At 39.4% G+C, this 16,303-nt stretch overlaps 3 protein-coding genes across 4 annotated transcripts; 2 read left to right on the top strand and 1 right to left on the bottom strand.

Annotated features, from left to right (window-relative positions):
• On the top strand, window positions 3,253–10,873 carry LOC109717285 (protein SPA1-RELATED 2-like). 2 transcript variants are annotated; one of them, XM_020242963.1, is made up of 8 exons: window positions 3,253–3,503; window positions 3,981–5,466; window positions 5,720–5,877; window positions 7,716–8,553; window positions 9,056–9,202; window positions 9,396–9,716; window positions 9,834–9,893; window positions 10,071–10,873. In XM_020242963.1, the coding sequence occupies exons 2-8, from the start codon at window positions 4,117–4,119 to the stop codon at window positions 10,260–10,262; spliced, it is 3,066 nt and encodes a 1,021-aa protein (XP_020098552.1). In that variant the 5' UTR covers window positions 3,253–3,503; window positions 3,981–4,116; the 3' UTR covers window positions 10,263–10,873. The 2 variants fall into 2 exon arrangements, with proteins under 2 accessions (XP_020098552.1, XP_020098553.1); XM_020242964.1 differs by having other exon boundaries at window positions 3,255–3,503; window positions 9,399–9,716.
• On the top strand, window positions 11,711–13,150 carry LOC109717726 (umecyanin-like). The gene is made up of 2 exons (XM_020243615.1): window positions 11,711–12,002; window positions 12,715–13,150. The coding sequence occupies exons 1-2, from the start codon at window positions 11,819–11,821 to the stop codon at window positions 13,023–13,025; spliced, it is 495 nt and encodes a 164-aa protein (XP_020099204.1). The 5' UTR covers window positions 11,711–11,818; the 3' UTR covers window positions 13,026–13,150.
• Window positions 13,563–16,303, bottom strand: LOC109717798 (ubiquitin-conjugating enzyme E2 10-like). The gene is made up of 4 exons (XM_020243720.1): window positions 16,064–16,303; window positions 15,056–15,183; window positions 14,085–14,189; window positions 13,563–13,903 (listed from the first exon to the last, which is right to left on the bottom strand). Exons 1-4 carry the CDS (start codon window positions 16,131–16,133, stop codon window positions 13,760–13,762), a joined length of 447 nt encoding a protein of 148 aa, XP_020099309.1. The 5' UTR covers window positions 16,134–16,303; the 3' UTR covers window positions 13,563–13,759.

A 16,303-nucleotide genomic window follows, 5' to 3' on the forward strand; every position in this document is an offset into this window, starting at 1 on the left:
GGGGACTGCTTCAACGATGGCCGTATCGGCGCAAAGGAAGCGTTTTTATGATGTGGTGAGTAGTGATAGTGAGGATGATGATGAGATGGATGATAAGGTACCACTTAATCAGTTGAAATTGAAGAGGTTTGAGAAGAGGGTTTGTGATAGTAAAGAGCCCAGTAGCAGTTCATTAAACCAAATTTGTGCTCAGACATTGTGGGAAAGGGAAGGAGAAAAGGTTTGCAAAAGAGAGGATTTGTGTCTGAGTGCTGAAAATGAAGCCGCTTTTATCACCGGAGACTAGTAAGATGACCGCGACGAGTTTTGGATGTTCAAAGTATGTAGATGATGAACTGGGAAGAAACTAGGAGGAAACTAGCCTAGAAAGGGGCGAAGGTCGCCTAATTGTGGATTTCTTTTTGCAAAAGATACAAGTATGAGATGCTATAGATATGTTTGTTTATACTAGTTCACCGAGTTAAACACATTGAGTATACGTTGTAACTGCGCTTATATTCGTGTATGTTAGAACTCGAGTATCTGCTTATTTTCTTTCTTAACTATAAGATGCTGTACATATATTTGTTTATACTAGTACACCGAGTTAAATACATGAGTATTTCGATATTGCTCTACTCATGTTATTTATGCTGAAAATGCTTCTTGAGCTGCCATAAATGCTGTTCTAAATCTTGCTCCGGTTGAATGTGGGATTTACTGCTGGAGATACACTTGGAGCAACCGTAGATCCTTTAACTTGTTTTCGGACTCACTATGTCCACCATTCTATAGTTCTAGACTAAGGTCGATTGTTCAGATTGGGGTAATGAGTTCTTGGACTTCTTACTACAAAATGATACTTAGCAGAAACATCGCGACATCTTGAAGTTGTTTTCTTCCCATTTTCTTTGGCGTCGGCCCCTACTCGATTTGTATCGGATCACTAAACTGCTCGCTGCATGTTCAGTTATCTGGGAGAATTCATATAAATGAATGTTCTCTTAGCTTTTCTTTCTGAGTGTACTCTTCTGCATCTGTTTTACCTCCTCTCTCCACATGAGTGCAACAAACTGCTCGATTCTCAGCCTGTGTTTTCCTTGAATACTGTTTTTTTTTTTTGAATAGGTAGCGTGCTACCAGTTTCATTCATTGGATGGATGAACTAGGCTACACAGGTGAGGTAGCCAGGGCCTCAGAAGAAACCGAAGGAGATGAAAAAATAAAAAATAAATAAATAAAAAAAGACCACTAATATCGTTGGAGGAGGAATTCTCACGAATGTAGTAACAGCTTAAGCCTTTGTACAGCCAAAATCGGATCAGGTAGGATATTTCAAAAAATTAGATTATTTCTGACCTTCCAAATCGTCCACCAGCAGACAGTTCCGAGAGGCTGTTTAGATCATAAAATTGAATACTGTTTAGATCATAAAATTCGTGAGGTCCTCTGAAACCACAGCGAGAAAGTTTGTCTAATGCTGATTATTTAGACAATGCTAGTTCGAATGCTTTTTTAATTTATTGGAACACATTTGGCAAAGCGGCTTGATTACTTTAGCAAAATGGCAATCATTTACTATAATCATTTGTTTGATAGGATCAAAACAGTGGGATCAAATAATTTCGTTGGGATGGGATTATTGAATCACATGGTTGGAGATTTTGTACAGTAAGCAGAATTTTTTTTTTGCATATAATAGATTTTGAAGTTTTGTGATAATTCTTATATTTTGATCCCTTTTTTTTTTTTCATTTGTCATTGTCGATAATAAGCTGAACTGTTTCTTACACATGCCCAAACCAATCACCATGCTGTAACAAAGAACTTGCTACGACCATTATCTCGTCCTCTCCCTGAATTCCAAAGCATCTCCCTTAAAAAAAAAAAATTATATTCGTACTTCAAAAAAATTAAATTTAATTACCAATAATTTCTACAACGACGCTTCAAACGTTGCGAGCCCACATTTAAATCCGCTCTTGGGAAAACCCGACTTTTAAAGCAGTTTATAATTTGCGGCTTTTCATCGCGCTTCCCGATGGCGCCCAAATCGGCTTCGGTTGCATTCTCACGCCACGTGTCAGCCCCACCGAAGTTATTTATTCCATACCTCGCCGTTCACTGTTCAGTTACTAACTGATCCCCGTGCCACGTGGCCGCAGCGCATCCCACGAAACCCCCGCGAAGAACCGCGGGCCCGTGACGTGGCCATTCACAGCCGTCCGATCGGCCGATCGGTTCCACGTGGCGCTTCGTCACCTCAACGCCCACGTGCGGTGCGTGCTCTCCGCAACTCCCCGGTGCGTCGTCGCGTCCCACGGTGAACAGGAGGAGACGTGGCCACGTCCCCAGCCACGGAGCTCTTCGCCCTCGAACACCGAACACCGTTACCGTCCAATCCGATCTGTCGGTGCGCCGGTCCTCCACGCCTCTAGTGACGTGGCCTCTCCTCCTTGCTCCGCAACCCGAGAAAATTGTCGGTGCACCCGGTCCACAATAATATCGTGGACCACTCTATTTCATCATTTTTTTTCCTCCCAATCCCCAAGTAAATTAAGAAAAAAATGATATTTGAATTTCCTAAAGAGTAAATTCAGCCGTAGGTGTCCATCCCCGCACCTCAATTCTAGAATTTAATTTTTTATTTTTTTTCTGAATCAGCTAAAAAGATTTCAATTCATACGAAAGAATTTAATAAACTTATTTTTTATTCATGATTTAAAATCAAATATGATAAAAGTTCTAATATTCTTGTATAAAAGTACAGTAAAACATTCACATTGGGATTTGTGATGTCATCTTATTTCAACTTTCGAAAGCAACAAATAGAAGCTAAAATACAATTTTAAAAAAATTCTGTTTCTGAATAAATTCCGGTTCACAAGCTATGTGGTGGACGGAGTTCCAGCAATAATTTCTCGTAAGACCCGCCTCTCCACCCACCAATCAGAACCGTTGATTCCGATGCTCCTGCGGAGCATCGCTATCTGGAACACCGGAACGTCCCCGCAGCCGCTCGATCAAAATCGTACGGCTATTGATGGCGCGGCTTCGAATCCCCGTCCGTTGATTCGGCTAGCGTAAAAGGAGCGGATAACCATACCCCCACGTCGCCGTATACAAACCCGGAATAAGTTATCCGCGCGGATAACGTTATTCCCACTCGGCGAGTTCGTATACGGACAGGGAGTCAGGAACTGCTTGGCGCTGGAGAGGCCAACCCACTCCTCACATCCACTAGAATATAATTTTAAAAAAAATAAAAAAAGAATAATCACTTTTTTAAAGCTTTTTCAGAATTTGTTTTTTTCCCTTGATATCTAAGGTTTCAGAGGCGAGTATTTTAAAGGGCATTAAAATAATGGCGAAATCGGCGCGACACGATAAGATGTTCCCCCCCATCCCCTTTTTCGCATCCGCGAATTGAATTGCTGCGTCTCTCGAAAGCTCTAGAGAGAGAGAGAGAGAGAGAGAGAGAGAGAGGGTGAGAAAGGAGGTGGGGGGAGAGATTCTGTGTGGAGGTAAACCTCGGTCGCTTTCCATTTTTGGAAATTTTAGGGCTAAAACGCGTTTCCGTGTCGATTTTGGGGGCATCGATTAGGGATTCGAACAAGGTTTATGTCCCGTTTTGATTCGTTGGTTGATGATGTGTCGATTTGTTTCCGCTTGAAGCAACCTGTTCGGGCATTCGAATAGGTGTTAGGGTTTGTTTCCGCTTCGTTTTCGTGGGATTTTTCTTTTCTTCCTTTGTTAGGTGTTTATTTACGTAAATCATAGGTTTTTCTAGGTTTTTTTCGTTAATTTATTTGTTAATTTTGTTCCTGGTGTCATAGATTTTGTTTATCTGATTGTTGGTTCAAGAGAAAAAAGGATCTTTGTTGTGGTTTGAGGAAACCCTAGGGCCAGGTTGTATAGATCGTTCTCCTGTTTCCAAGTCCACTTAATTTAGATTTTTGTAACAATGTTGATTGTTGAAGTTTTTTTCCCTTTGTCTACAGACGTATAAAGCTAGCGGTGGAGATGAATTGCTGAGTGATTCCAAAAAAAATGTTTCCTTTTTATACCTTGTTTGCCCCATTTTGTTCACAAGCTTGGATTGAGCTCTTCTCTTAAGTAACATTGTTCCGGTCGTCTATGGAAGGGACCACCGAAGTGAATGAGACAATCGAGTGCTCGCCGGAGGCTCCCCACATCAAAACCAAAGAGAACGACCAGCCTCCTCAGCAACTGAACAGCAGTAATGCGTTGGAGACGCCCGCCCCAATCACATCCCGAGAAGCCGATTGGCCCGAGCACTTCTCGCTGCTTCGGTTACCGGAAGCATCTCTGGATAACATAGAGGGCAGGAGTGTTGATTCGCATTCTGGGTCGCAACTGCTTTGCACGAGTTCCCGCTCTTTGGGCAGCAATCCTGTGGGTATGGTGGAAGAGCTGACATTGAAGAACTATAAGAGCCCTAACCTATCTATAGACGGCAGCTCGAGCAGTGGAGAGAAGCCGATTGTAAGAAAGGGCTTATGGCTTAATTTCACAAGGTTGGCCGGAGGAACGAGGGAAGCTCAGAGGGCTCAGAGGCCACAGGTAGGCGAAAGTGAGAACCCTGTGGCTGCAAGCAGTAATAGATGTAGTAGATTACCTGATGGAATCCGGACTAAGGTTTTAAGTGCCTCGAAAACTCCTGAAATTTTCGTCAAGAACACTTTGAAGGGTAAGGGGGTTGCCTATCTAGGTCGACCCGAAACAGTTGTTCGAGGGCAACCTAGTGAAAGGCCTAAGACCAATGTAGAAACAACTTATGCTTCTTTGCAGAGAGTTTCTAGAAAAGCAGATGGCATATCTCTCTTTGGTGGTGGCAATGGCTGTGGTAGATTGGACTCCCATCGTGGTGGGATTAACCTTAGGGAGCATCTTAAACCCAGGCGCCAAAAAATAAGTAAGATTGAGAGGCTTCATATATTTAATCAGATCGTTGAACTTGTTGATGTTTCTCATTCCCAGGGACTCGTTCTAAAGAATCTGCGACCATCTTATTTCATTGTCTTACCTTTGAATCAAGTTAAATATATCAGTTCTTTTGGTCCTCAAGAATTATCAGGCTTGACCAAAGGGGGTAACTTGGACAGGAAAAGATTGTTGGATCAAAACAAAGAGTCTGATGAGATTTTGATATCGAAGCATCAAAAAGTTAGTGGGTATGGCTATATTGGTATTCAGCGTCAGATACATCCTCGGAGGAGTGCTTCGAAGTTAGACGGTGAAGGGGAAAGCGTTGATGCTAGCGCTTTCAAGCCTGGAAATTCTGGGTGTGATTTTAGGGAACAAGTGAATGTGGGAGAACCTTACCATGCTAGCAATACATCTCAGCAATTGGCATCTGAATTCAGGAAATTTGAGGAGAGGTGGTATGCTAGCCCGGAGGAGCTAAATGAGAATGTGTGCTCTTTATCTTCGAACATCTACTGTCTGGGTGTCCTTCTTTTTGAGGTGTGTGGCTTGTCATTTTAGATTATTGGTATCAAACTTATTAAGTGGCTTGTTGAATTTGTATCTGCAAATTATCCTTGACTTATGCATATACTAGGACTAATTTTTTTATAGAATTTTTGCATATCGCCATCCTAGTTGTTGTTTGCTGCCTTGGTTGCATGGTAGATGTTGGAATCTTGTTGATGCCTGCAATTAGTCTAGCTGTCAGATGATACAGTTACTTAGCTGACTTTTCCTTTCAACTTTCCAGCTATTTTGCTCTTTTGAAACATGGGAGGTGCATTCTGCTGCAATGTCAGATCTTCGTCATCGGATTCTCCCTCCAAACTTTCTTGCAGAAAATCCCAAGGAGGCTGGTTTCTGTCTTTGGCTGCTGCACCCAGAACCTTCTTCTCGGCCGAAGGCTAGGTTAGCATATGCTTGCTTTCTTCTTAAATCCTTTTTGTGTGTGCAATTGCTAATGTTAGCTAAATTGTACAAACCCATCATTTTTTTTAACTCCAATTAAGGTTACGTATGATGGCTAACATTTGAATTTGGGCATGCCTGGTGTCTGGCTGGTGAAAAACCAGGAGATTTGTGCAATTTTGTATTGAGGTTAACCTAGAGAGAGCCCAGATTTATGCAGGAAAAAAAAAACGCAAATAGTGCTTCTGATTGGTAATAGCGAACTTCTGTGGGTGAAGATGGAAGAGCCGAAGAGGTGACGACCCCATTAGCAATTATGGAGCAGAGAAATACTGTGGCATGAAATGTTATCGATATTAGATGCTATTTATCAAAGGCTCATATGTGTTTAAATGTGTTGGCTTTGTACTTAATGACTTGCAAAATAGTAATAACCGAAAAACCAATACCATGGAACCACAAAGTCTAAGCAAGAACTTCTCTTTCGGTGATGGGATTGTAAATTGAGGACAAAGGTTACGTTTGTCTAAATCTCTCTCTCTCTCTCTCTCTCTCTCTCTCTCTCTCTCTCTCTCTTTTCGTGACCCAAATCAAATTATAGAACTATATATGCCTGCAATTGTGGCTCCACATGCGGGTAGTCCTGTGCTTAGTATATGAAACGGACCGAAATAATAGGCAATGAATTGTTGAGCCTGCTATTATTCTAGGCTGATGATTTTGGCTTAGTTGGAAATGCCACTTACTCAGGTTGAGCCAGCTGCCAGCATATGTTGACTTTGTCAGGTTATCTGGAAATGCTACTAAATATATACCTATACAGTGAATAGGAAATTATTGTGTATTCTCTCTCTAAGGAAGTAGATTATAGTAATATCATACTGATTGTTTTTGTTGTTTCGATATACTGAAACAGGCATATCATCCAAAACTCTGATTCTGTTATAATCTTTTGTTAGATGTCGTCTCACCATATCTTGGAATTAGTTTAAAACTTTCTGGTGAATATCTCTTACAATGTAAGTAATGCCGGAGTGCCATTACCCCTCAGTTTGATCCCTCACCCCTTTTTCTCACTTGTCCTGTGGAGGCTTTGTTCATGCGTTTTAACTTATGTTGTATATGTTTTATGAATTTTTCAATTAACACATGCTTCAAATTGACTTACATATATTAGATATTTCATTGATTTTACATATAGTAGATATTTTGCAACTTCTTATTTGCTCCCTCTGCAACATGAGCTCTGTGGCCTCTTGCCTGTTGGCCTGTGCATAAGTAGTCGACCTATTTTGCACGCTCTTAGTCTGCTCCTTTTCACAACTATTTTGTAAATCATCTTATTTTGCTTTTTTGAATTTATGAATATTAGCCTGCTATATACATAATCAATGATATAGTTGAGCAATAACATGTTGCAGTCCTGCCAAAAGTAAATTGGAAGGATTGAAGTTGCTGAAGTTTTTAGGAGGGAAACTATCTGGCTTTTAACTGAAGGATCATGATACTTCTCATGTAGTAATTTTCTTCAAAAGATTATATTAGTTACATGTAGGATGTCTAATATTCCATCTTTGTGGAATCAACCTCTATATGCTTACAGCCTTAACTCCAAGTCTCTAACCACATTCTTGAGCTTCTTTTTCTATTGTAAGTTCATTCTTGAGTTGATACAAGAAAGGAAGAAATGCTTTGATTTTCCTATAGCAAATGAGTAATTTCACCCATCTAACCTTCACACTTATGGTGGTCCTTTTCTTTAGTATAAATTTGACATATTTGCATCATGAATATATCTTTTACAATGAGCGTTGATATATTTTGTTCCACTTTCCCAGAGACATTCTGTTATGTGACTTGCTAAGTGAATGCCGCCGAGATAACTCTTTGTTGGATCAGTCACCAACATCTATTGATGAGGAAGACGCAGAAGCCGATTTGTTATCTCATTTTCTCTCGTACTTGAAAGAACAAAAAGAAAAACAGGCTGCTAAGTTAATAGCTGATCTTGCATCCTTACAAGGCGATATTGCAGAGGTTGAGAAAAGACACTTGTCAAGGGCTCAGTTTCCTTCAGAAGACCAGAACACACCATCAAACTATAGTGATCGCTCTCATCGCAAAGAAACTGTGGAAGCAGAGTTAATACCAAGCTCGTCCAAATCAAGCATATATGAGGAGAGGCTGATGAGGAACATAAGGCAACTAGAAAATGCATATTTCTCCATGAGATCCAAAATTGAAGTATCAGAAGCTAATGCCATTATGCGTTCAGACACTGACGTGTTGAAGATCCGTGACAGTTTTTATCATAACAAGAATGAGACCGATGTTCTCAATGAATCGACTGACCGTCTCGGAACATTTTTCGAGGGTTTATGCAAGTACGCACAGTACTCTAAGTTTGAAGTACGCGGAAGTTTGAAGAATGTTGATATACTGAACTCTCCAAATGTCATTTGTTCTTTAAGTTTTGACCGGGATGAGGAATACTTTGCTGCGGCTGGGGTGTCAAAGAAGATTAAGATTTTTGAGTTTAATGCTCTTTTGAACGACAATGTTGATATTCATTACCCATTGATCGAGATGCCGAGTAGGTCCAAGCTTAGCTGTGTCTGCTGGAATAGCTACATCAGGAATTACTTGGCCTCGACAGATTACGAAGGGGTGGTTCAGGTTAGTATTTTTCTTCATGCATACACAAGTCACCGCACAAAATAAGTGCTCATTGCAGAAGGAAATTGTAGCATTATTATGGCTTTCTTTTCTAATGTGGATTGGATTGCTTGGGCTAATGGTTTTACGTGCTGGACATTAGTGAGCCCTTTCTATCTTGGCATGTGTAGGCAGATGCTATGGTTAGTAGTGTACAATCACCACTTGCTCATAGGCATGGCAAGGCTTGCTTGAAATGCTTAATAGTGTACAAGTGACACGCCTAGTTTGTTTCAGCCAAAGAAAAAACAGCTAACCCAACTGTAACTATGTTAGCTGTATTTTAAGATGAGTCATAATTATTTTGCTCCTTTTTTTTGCCTTCATTTTCAATTTTCAGCATGTTTCCTCATCATTGACTCAATAAATGCAGACCTGGAGTTCTGTTCCAAATTATCATTTCTACTTCTTGACTAGGTTTTCTTGCAAGGTTATGTAATTTGACTGGCGTCGTGGCATGCAGTTATGGGATGCAAGCACTGGTCAAGGATTCACGCGGTTCACAGAGCACCAAAAGAGAGCTTGGTCGGTCAATTTCTCACAACTAGATCCCACTAAACTAGCTAGTGGAAGTGATGACTGTTCTGTAAAAGTTTGGAGCATTAACGAGGCATGTTTTTATATTTATCTTGCATCATTAAAGAATTCTCTTTCTTATAAACTCGTTCTTTTTTTTTTTTCTTTTTTCTGAAGATGCAAGTTTGAGCTTTAATACATCAATCATTTTTTTGTCCCCAATTGATTATTAGTTGGACTTGATAGACTTACCGTGCTTTTGCTTGAATCTTTGTTTTTCCTCTCAGCAGAAAAGTTGCATTGATACAATTCGGAACGTGGCAAATGTATGTTGTGTTCAGTTCTCCTCATACTCCTCGCGTTTTCTAGCTTTCGGCTCTGCCGATTACAAAATTTGCTGCTATGATCTACGATATACAAGAATCCCTTGGTGTACACTTGCTGGACATGGGAAGGCTGTTAGCTACGTCAAATTTTTAGACTCGGGAACACTTGTTTCTGCGTCAACTGACAACACCTTGAAGATCTGGGATCTTAATCTGACAAGTGCAAGTGGATTATCCACTGGAGCCTGCAGCCTTACTTTAAAAGGTCACGCTAATGAGAAGGTTTGTAGTTTTGCCTGTTGTTTTCATCTCCCCACCCACCCCCCCCTCCCTCTCTTTCTCTCTCTATATATATATGATCTGTCGGGTATACCTGATAAAATACTATTGTCGATGCAGAATTTTGTAGGATTATCTGTTTGTGATGGATATATTGCTTGTGGTTCCGAAACAAATGAAGTAAGTATTTTAATTCCTTTCTTATAGGTTTACTTGGATTTGTTTATCTGAAAATGAAAATGTCCCTGCTGTTAACTTCTATCTGAATACCTAAACCATGTTGTCTCTCTAATGAGAGAATTTGTTGCTTCTCTTATGTTGTCTTTTCTAATTAGAGAATTTGTTGCTTCTCTGCAGGTTTATGCATACTATAGAACATTTCCCATGCCAATAACTTCTCACAAGTTCGGCTACTTCGACCCAGTCACAGGCCAAGAGACAAGCGAAGATAATGCTCAGTTTGTCTCGAGCATCTGCTGGAGAGGAAAGTCGAATATGGTGATCGCCGCGAACTCCAGTGGAAGCATAAAAGTGTTACAACTGGTTTGAGGACATAAATTCCTCAAACAGAGGATACAAGAAGAACAAATCACCTATCTTGCCTAATTCGGATGCTCCATATTAGGCACAAATGGTACAAAAAATTGATCACCTTTTTGATTTCTTCATCTCTTGCGCTGCCCCTGACTCAGACCAAATGCCCCCCACACTCCCATGTGGCTCGAGCTAACATTGTTAGCTGGATTTGGTTCGACGACTGGATGTGTTCTTTCGAATCCGTAGCTACAAAACCGACGAATTTTGGAAGTGTTCAGAACCAATCCAGTTTGCACAAAGCAAATTTATCGGCATGGCTAATAATTTGGTTTTGGTTTTGTATAATGGGTTCTCTAGATCATATGAAGAAGTGAGCATTCATCAAAGAGTATAGAAAGTCAAAGCGAAACAAATGTGTACATTTCGTAGAGAGCTAGGTATGTAACCATTTTGATGTATTTAGTTGGCATTTTTTCTTAAGGAATAGGTAGTCCATATAATCAACGAAAGGTGCATGAAATAGTTCATCTTATTACAAAAAGATACTTGTATGCTACTTGGAGTATTAATACTAATATATATATATAGACCATTCTTTACTTAGGGATGAGATTTTTGTTCCATATTGATTCGTTAATGCTGTTGATATGTGCGCTGTTTGGACTGTGATGCAAGATGTGGGCAATAAATTTTCATTATTTTTCTCGTTTGTTTTTGTTTTTGTTTTTTTTTTTTTTTTTTTTCTCCTTTGGAGAGATTTGTTATTTGTCTCTGTTCTGCTTTTTATCATGGTTTTTTGTTTTTGGGTTATTGGATTTTCCCTTTTTTTTTGCTTTATGTAATTCAGTTAATTCAAAATAAGCCTCTATCGAGCTTAAAAATATATTCTCATTATCAAAATAAAGTTCGCTTTAGGAAAAGAATTATAAAGCTATGTACAATCGCTGGGAGAGTAAAACGCAACCAAATTTAGAGTAATTTAAAATAGAAGTTATAATTTTTTGCTTGTCCTTATGTTTTAGCATCTTGCGAAAAATGAATCAACTAGGGAACAGCTTTCATATACTTAATTTTCTACTTAGATAAACTGTAGTGCATGATGATGTGATGATGATATGATAATAACACAACAGTAATTAACATACTATATTATCTATCAAATCATAATAAGACTTGCTAAAACAAGCATTCTAACTGTAAAATAAATTAATGTTTAAAGTTTCAAAATTACATTCCATCGCATACTTTTAGGACCATCAAAGCAGTCTCCCCAAAAAAGAAAAAAAAAAGGTAAAATAAAAAAATATATATCCTCTCCCAAATACCCTAAAATTAGATGAGGATAATGTCTTTGGGTTAGTTAAGAACCTGTGATGGCTAAAGAGAGGCATCTAAATTTAGAAAAACCACACCAACGGTAGAAATCGACTTTAAAACCTCTCTTTTTGATTCAATAAGGGATTTCTCTTTTACCTTGCATTCAATTAGAAACTTTTCCCCCTTCCATCAAAAAACATTGAGAGGAAGGAGGGGAGAAATATTACATATATATTAATATTATTAAAAAAATGGCCAAAGCCCACGTGATGTTATTGTTCCTCTCGGCGTTTACTATTGGGTGCCTTGTGGTGGGGTCCATGGCCCACAAGGATCACATTGTGGGAGGGAGCAAAGGGTGGAGATTACCACCCAACCAAACTTTTTACCAGGAGTGGGCACAGACCAGGAACTTCAGCCTTGGGGACAAATTGCGTGAGTATTTTGTTCTAACTCAAGATTCTTCCTTTTTGGGCTTAATGACATGAAGAATTTTCTTCTTCTTCTTTTTTTTGGCGTAATCAAATCACCACTAGCTAATGCAGTTGGTTGGCATCTGAGGTCGCCATTCAAAATATCGGGGCGTTCGGTATCTTGCATGTGCGTTTGAAGCATGGGAGATTCAGTCTCCTACTTTCCTTTTACGCATTTAAAATTGGAGGATTGCATTTGCCATTTTAATTATTTCTGTAGTGATGCTTTTAGTTTTTCGTACAATGCAAATGAAGGGATGGGCTGTTGAGATTAAATCTTTAATCTTAACTTAGATTGTACTACTTTTCTTCTTTCTTTTTTTTTTCAAATGGAAAGACATAAATTAATAATGCTGGGATATAAAATCAAGCAGGTTGAAGAGCGAAAAATGTTGAATACGGCAACTAATTGTGCAATCAAACATTACTTGCAATTAATAAATAGCAATTGAACATCATAGTTTACATGCCAATTAAGTATCATGACACACAATTACAAACACTCATTAACTATTTCTTCTTCTTCTTTTTTCGAAAATAAATACTATAGTGCCTTTGATCCAACCTCGGACCCTCACAAACTAAAGTTTCCACACCCTCACAAAAGTAACAAATATATCTCTCCTTTGAAAATGTTTATCAACGAATTTGATCTTTGTTTGAATTGTGTCCAGTGTTCCCGTTCCGGAGCTCGGTGTACAACATTATGGAGGTGTCGAAGGAGGACTTTGATGCGTGCACTCAAAAGAACGTGACCCAACGATTCCACGCCGGGCCGGCCATCGTGGAGCTGACGGAGCCCGGCCCGCACTACTACTACTGCGGGATCGGCCTGCACTGCGAGGCCGGCCAGAAGCTCAGCATCGACGTCGCTGCGACTCCCGCCGTCGACGACGCTTCGTCCTCCGCCACCATGACCGGCCCCACCACCGCCGCTCCAGTCGCGGGGTTTCTCGCCTACTTGTTGTTCTCTTTGTTTATGTGATTGAAGGGAGATTGCGTGATGCGAAAGAAGCAGGTTCATGGGAGATTCGGGATCATTTCATTTGAGATTCGGGATCATTTCGTTGTACATGAGATTTTAATGCAATTAATACATGGTTTTTTAAATTTTTTCCCCTACGTGATGAGTAAAGGTTAATCTAGTTTTTCCCAACTTGAGAGGGACATAATAGTGTAATAGATAGATACCACGTAAATCATTGAATGGTTCAAAAATAAATTAGAAATTTTAGATAATAGCTAAAAGAAACAGCTAAAGTAAATTTCTGAATCATAAACGATAGCAACAGAGTAAGCAACGGCAGATTCTCTGTCGCCCAGTTTGCGGAAGATACCTACGACCTTGTACTTCTTTACTCTCAAAATAAGTGAATTCAACAGCAAAAACAAATTTGATAAGTTTATAAAAATGACATTGACCAAGATGAAATTGGCTTCTGCTTCCAGGTGCAGCAGTTCTAAATTCTGTCCCTCTTCTAAATTCAATAGGAAGAGCAAACAAAGGACAAGAAAGCAGCTCTTTTTGTCCAAACACACATTTCCATTGAAAATGATTAAAATAGAACAACAATGTTTACTTCTTCACGGCCTTCCTCACCAGTTTCCGATTACGTTAAATGATACAGTGACATAATATTTTGTACACATTTTAGAGACATAAATCAAACTACATTAACAAGGCAGCTAAGCCGTGTGATCTCCCACCATCTTTTGATGCTATCCCATCGCATACTTCTGGGTCCAGCTCCTCGCAGTTGTCTCATACTTGTTCTTATCCGTCTTGTACATGTGCGCGATCTCTGGAACCAACGGGTCGTCTGGGTTCGGATCCGTCAGTAGGGAGCAAATGGATAGTAATACCTGAAAGAAAAGAGCGAGAACCCCTTCATATTTTACTTCAAACAAAAAGGATAAAACTTTGCTATCTTTGCTACATTTAGTGCGAGGAAGCTTGCCAGCATCATGAGGAACAAATGCGAGTAAAAGGTAACAAACAATTAGATCAACGTTAATTAGGAAAATGGGGAAAAGGAATAAAAACCTTCGATATGGTCAAAGCAGGGCTCCATTGCTCCTTCAAAATGTCAAGGCAGATGCTTCCATTGCTATTAATATTTGGATGAAACACCTTAGTCCTAAATGCTACCTGCACACAGAAAAATGCATTAAGCTGCAATATTGATGGTTTAGGATATAGGAATTTCAAATAGGTGTTGCACATTCTGCAGCACGATAGAATGATTATTCTCCTTAGCTAGCAATAAGTATGCATACAGACCATCAAGCACGAACTTATGAGCCATTCTGGGTATGATGCATTCATGCTATACAGCTATCTTAACGCCGCTAGGAAAACACAAAAGGACAGCAATTTCCATCATAAAAGTCATCCATATTCTTTTACATCAACATAAGCTAAAAACATCCTGGGCTACAAATACAAAATATCCAGGTGCTTTGTTTATGAATGATACCTAAAATGAATGAAGGAAAAAGCCAGCGGATTCTGCTCAAGAGTTGAAAGTTACATCATTAGCACTGATTGAATAATTTATCATTAGCGCACATTATTCAAGTTTATGTGAAATTATTTTTTTGAACATTAGCAAGTATAGAAAGAAAATTCTCACCGGATGATGTAAACAATAGAGCCTGGATGATGTTATAACAGTCATTCTCTAGTGTATCATGTGTTCAGAATGACAGGAAATACCTATTATTACCTTCTTATGTTTTTCATTTACTTGGATTGTGGAACACCTGTTAAGCCCTATTTACTTGCATTGTTAAAAGAGATAGTCAATTACCAAACACTAAGTTGAAGTGACCCTCTCCATTACATTATATATCTAACCCGAGAGGTATCTAAGTCATGACATGTTGGTGTATGATATGGCATTAAACCTCAAAACACAGACTACAAGACACCGATCAATAAAATAGTTCATTACTTACATGGCATAGACAATAAGGATTAGTAACATTTATGCTCAAAAAGAGCTCTTACATTACCTTGGGAGGCTTAAACGGATAATCCGGAGGAAAGTGAATGTTGACTAGAAAGACTCCTCCTGCATAAGGACTATCTGGTGGGCCCATTATAGTTGCTTGCCAGTGGAACATGTCTTCAGCCACTGGGCCTATAAAATGGATTATTATTTCAAAATGTAAGAATCGAAAGGCTGAAAAGAAAATAAGATCTGGTTCAGATTCACAACAAGAGCATGACTGCGAAACTTGCTAGCCGATTCACAGTTCAAACAGATTGCTGAAATAGGAACAAGAAGAAACCATCACCATCTTCACAACAAGAACAAAGTAGAAACATCTAATTACAGAATCATATTCAATTCTGGGTTCAAATAGGTGAAGTCGTACAAATCTATGAGTATGCAAATGCCTGATAGTAGAAAATAGATTAGCTTACCTACTTTAGTAAGTCGTCTGCATCTATTTCCAGCCTAGATTATTGCTGCAATAAATTTTATGTCACTAACACAAATTGGGTGTGCCTAGGGTTTCCACATGGCACGGAAGAAACATGTGAGAAATTGTCTAATTAAATATACAATTTAGTTCACCAATATTACAATTTTGAATAAGTTGACCACTGAAACAACTGAATCCCTCCAATAACACAACAATAAGATAACTACGAACCCTGCATGCTCCAACACCCTAGAAAAAAAAACCTTAAAAGACCAAAATTTTCGACTTCTCATTCAAAGGAGCGTATGAATCAGCGATGCCGGAGTGGTATACTACTATCTTTCTTTAAAAAAAAAAAAAAAAAAAAAAAAAAAAAACACAAACATCTAATAACAGCCGAGAAATCAACGGCACAAACTAATCATCAATTAAACATAAAGATGTTCACACGATTACAAACGAAGTCATCGAAAACAAAATTAGACGGCCGGATCGAGCTCAGCACTCGACAATAACACCTCAAAGCATGCAAAAATCGGGGAAAAGGAGGAATACGGGGAGGGAGAAGCGAGGGATTCGGATCCGAGATACCTGCGCTACAAGACGTGGGGGGGTCCTTTTGGAGATCCTTGAGTTCCTTGACGATCCGCTTCGACGCCATGGATTACTACGATCTAATCCCTCGAGGAAGAAGACGATCGATTAGGGCACAAGGAGAGCAAGAGGAGAGAGAGAGAATACGCGAGAACAGGGGAGTTCGGAGTTTTGGATCTCTCTCCGCTCTTTCTCTCTCTAGACGTGGTTGGTCGAGAGAGAAAGAGAGATTAGTGT

This window comes from Ananas comosus, linkage group 11, assembly GCF_001540865.1.
Source record: "Ananas comosus cultivar F153 linkage group 11, ASM154086v1, whole genome shotgun sequence".
Lineage (NCBI taxonomy): Eukaryota > Viridiplantae > Streptophyta > Magnoliopsida > Poales > Bromeliaceae > Ananas > Ananas comosus.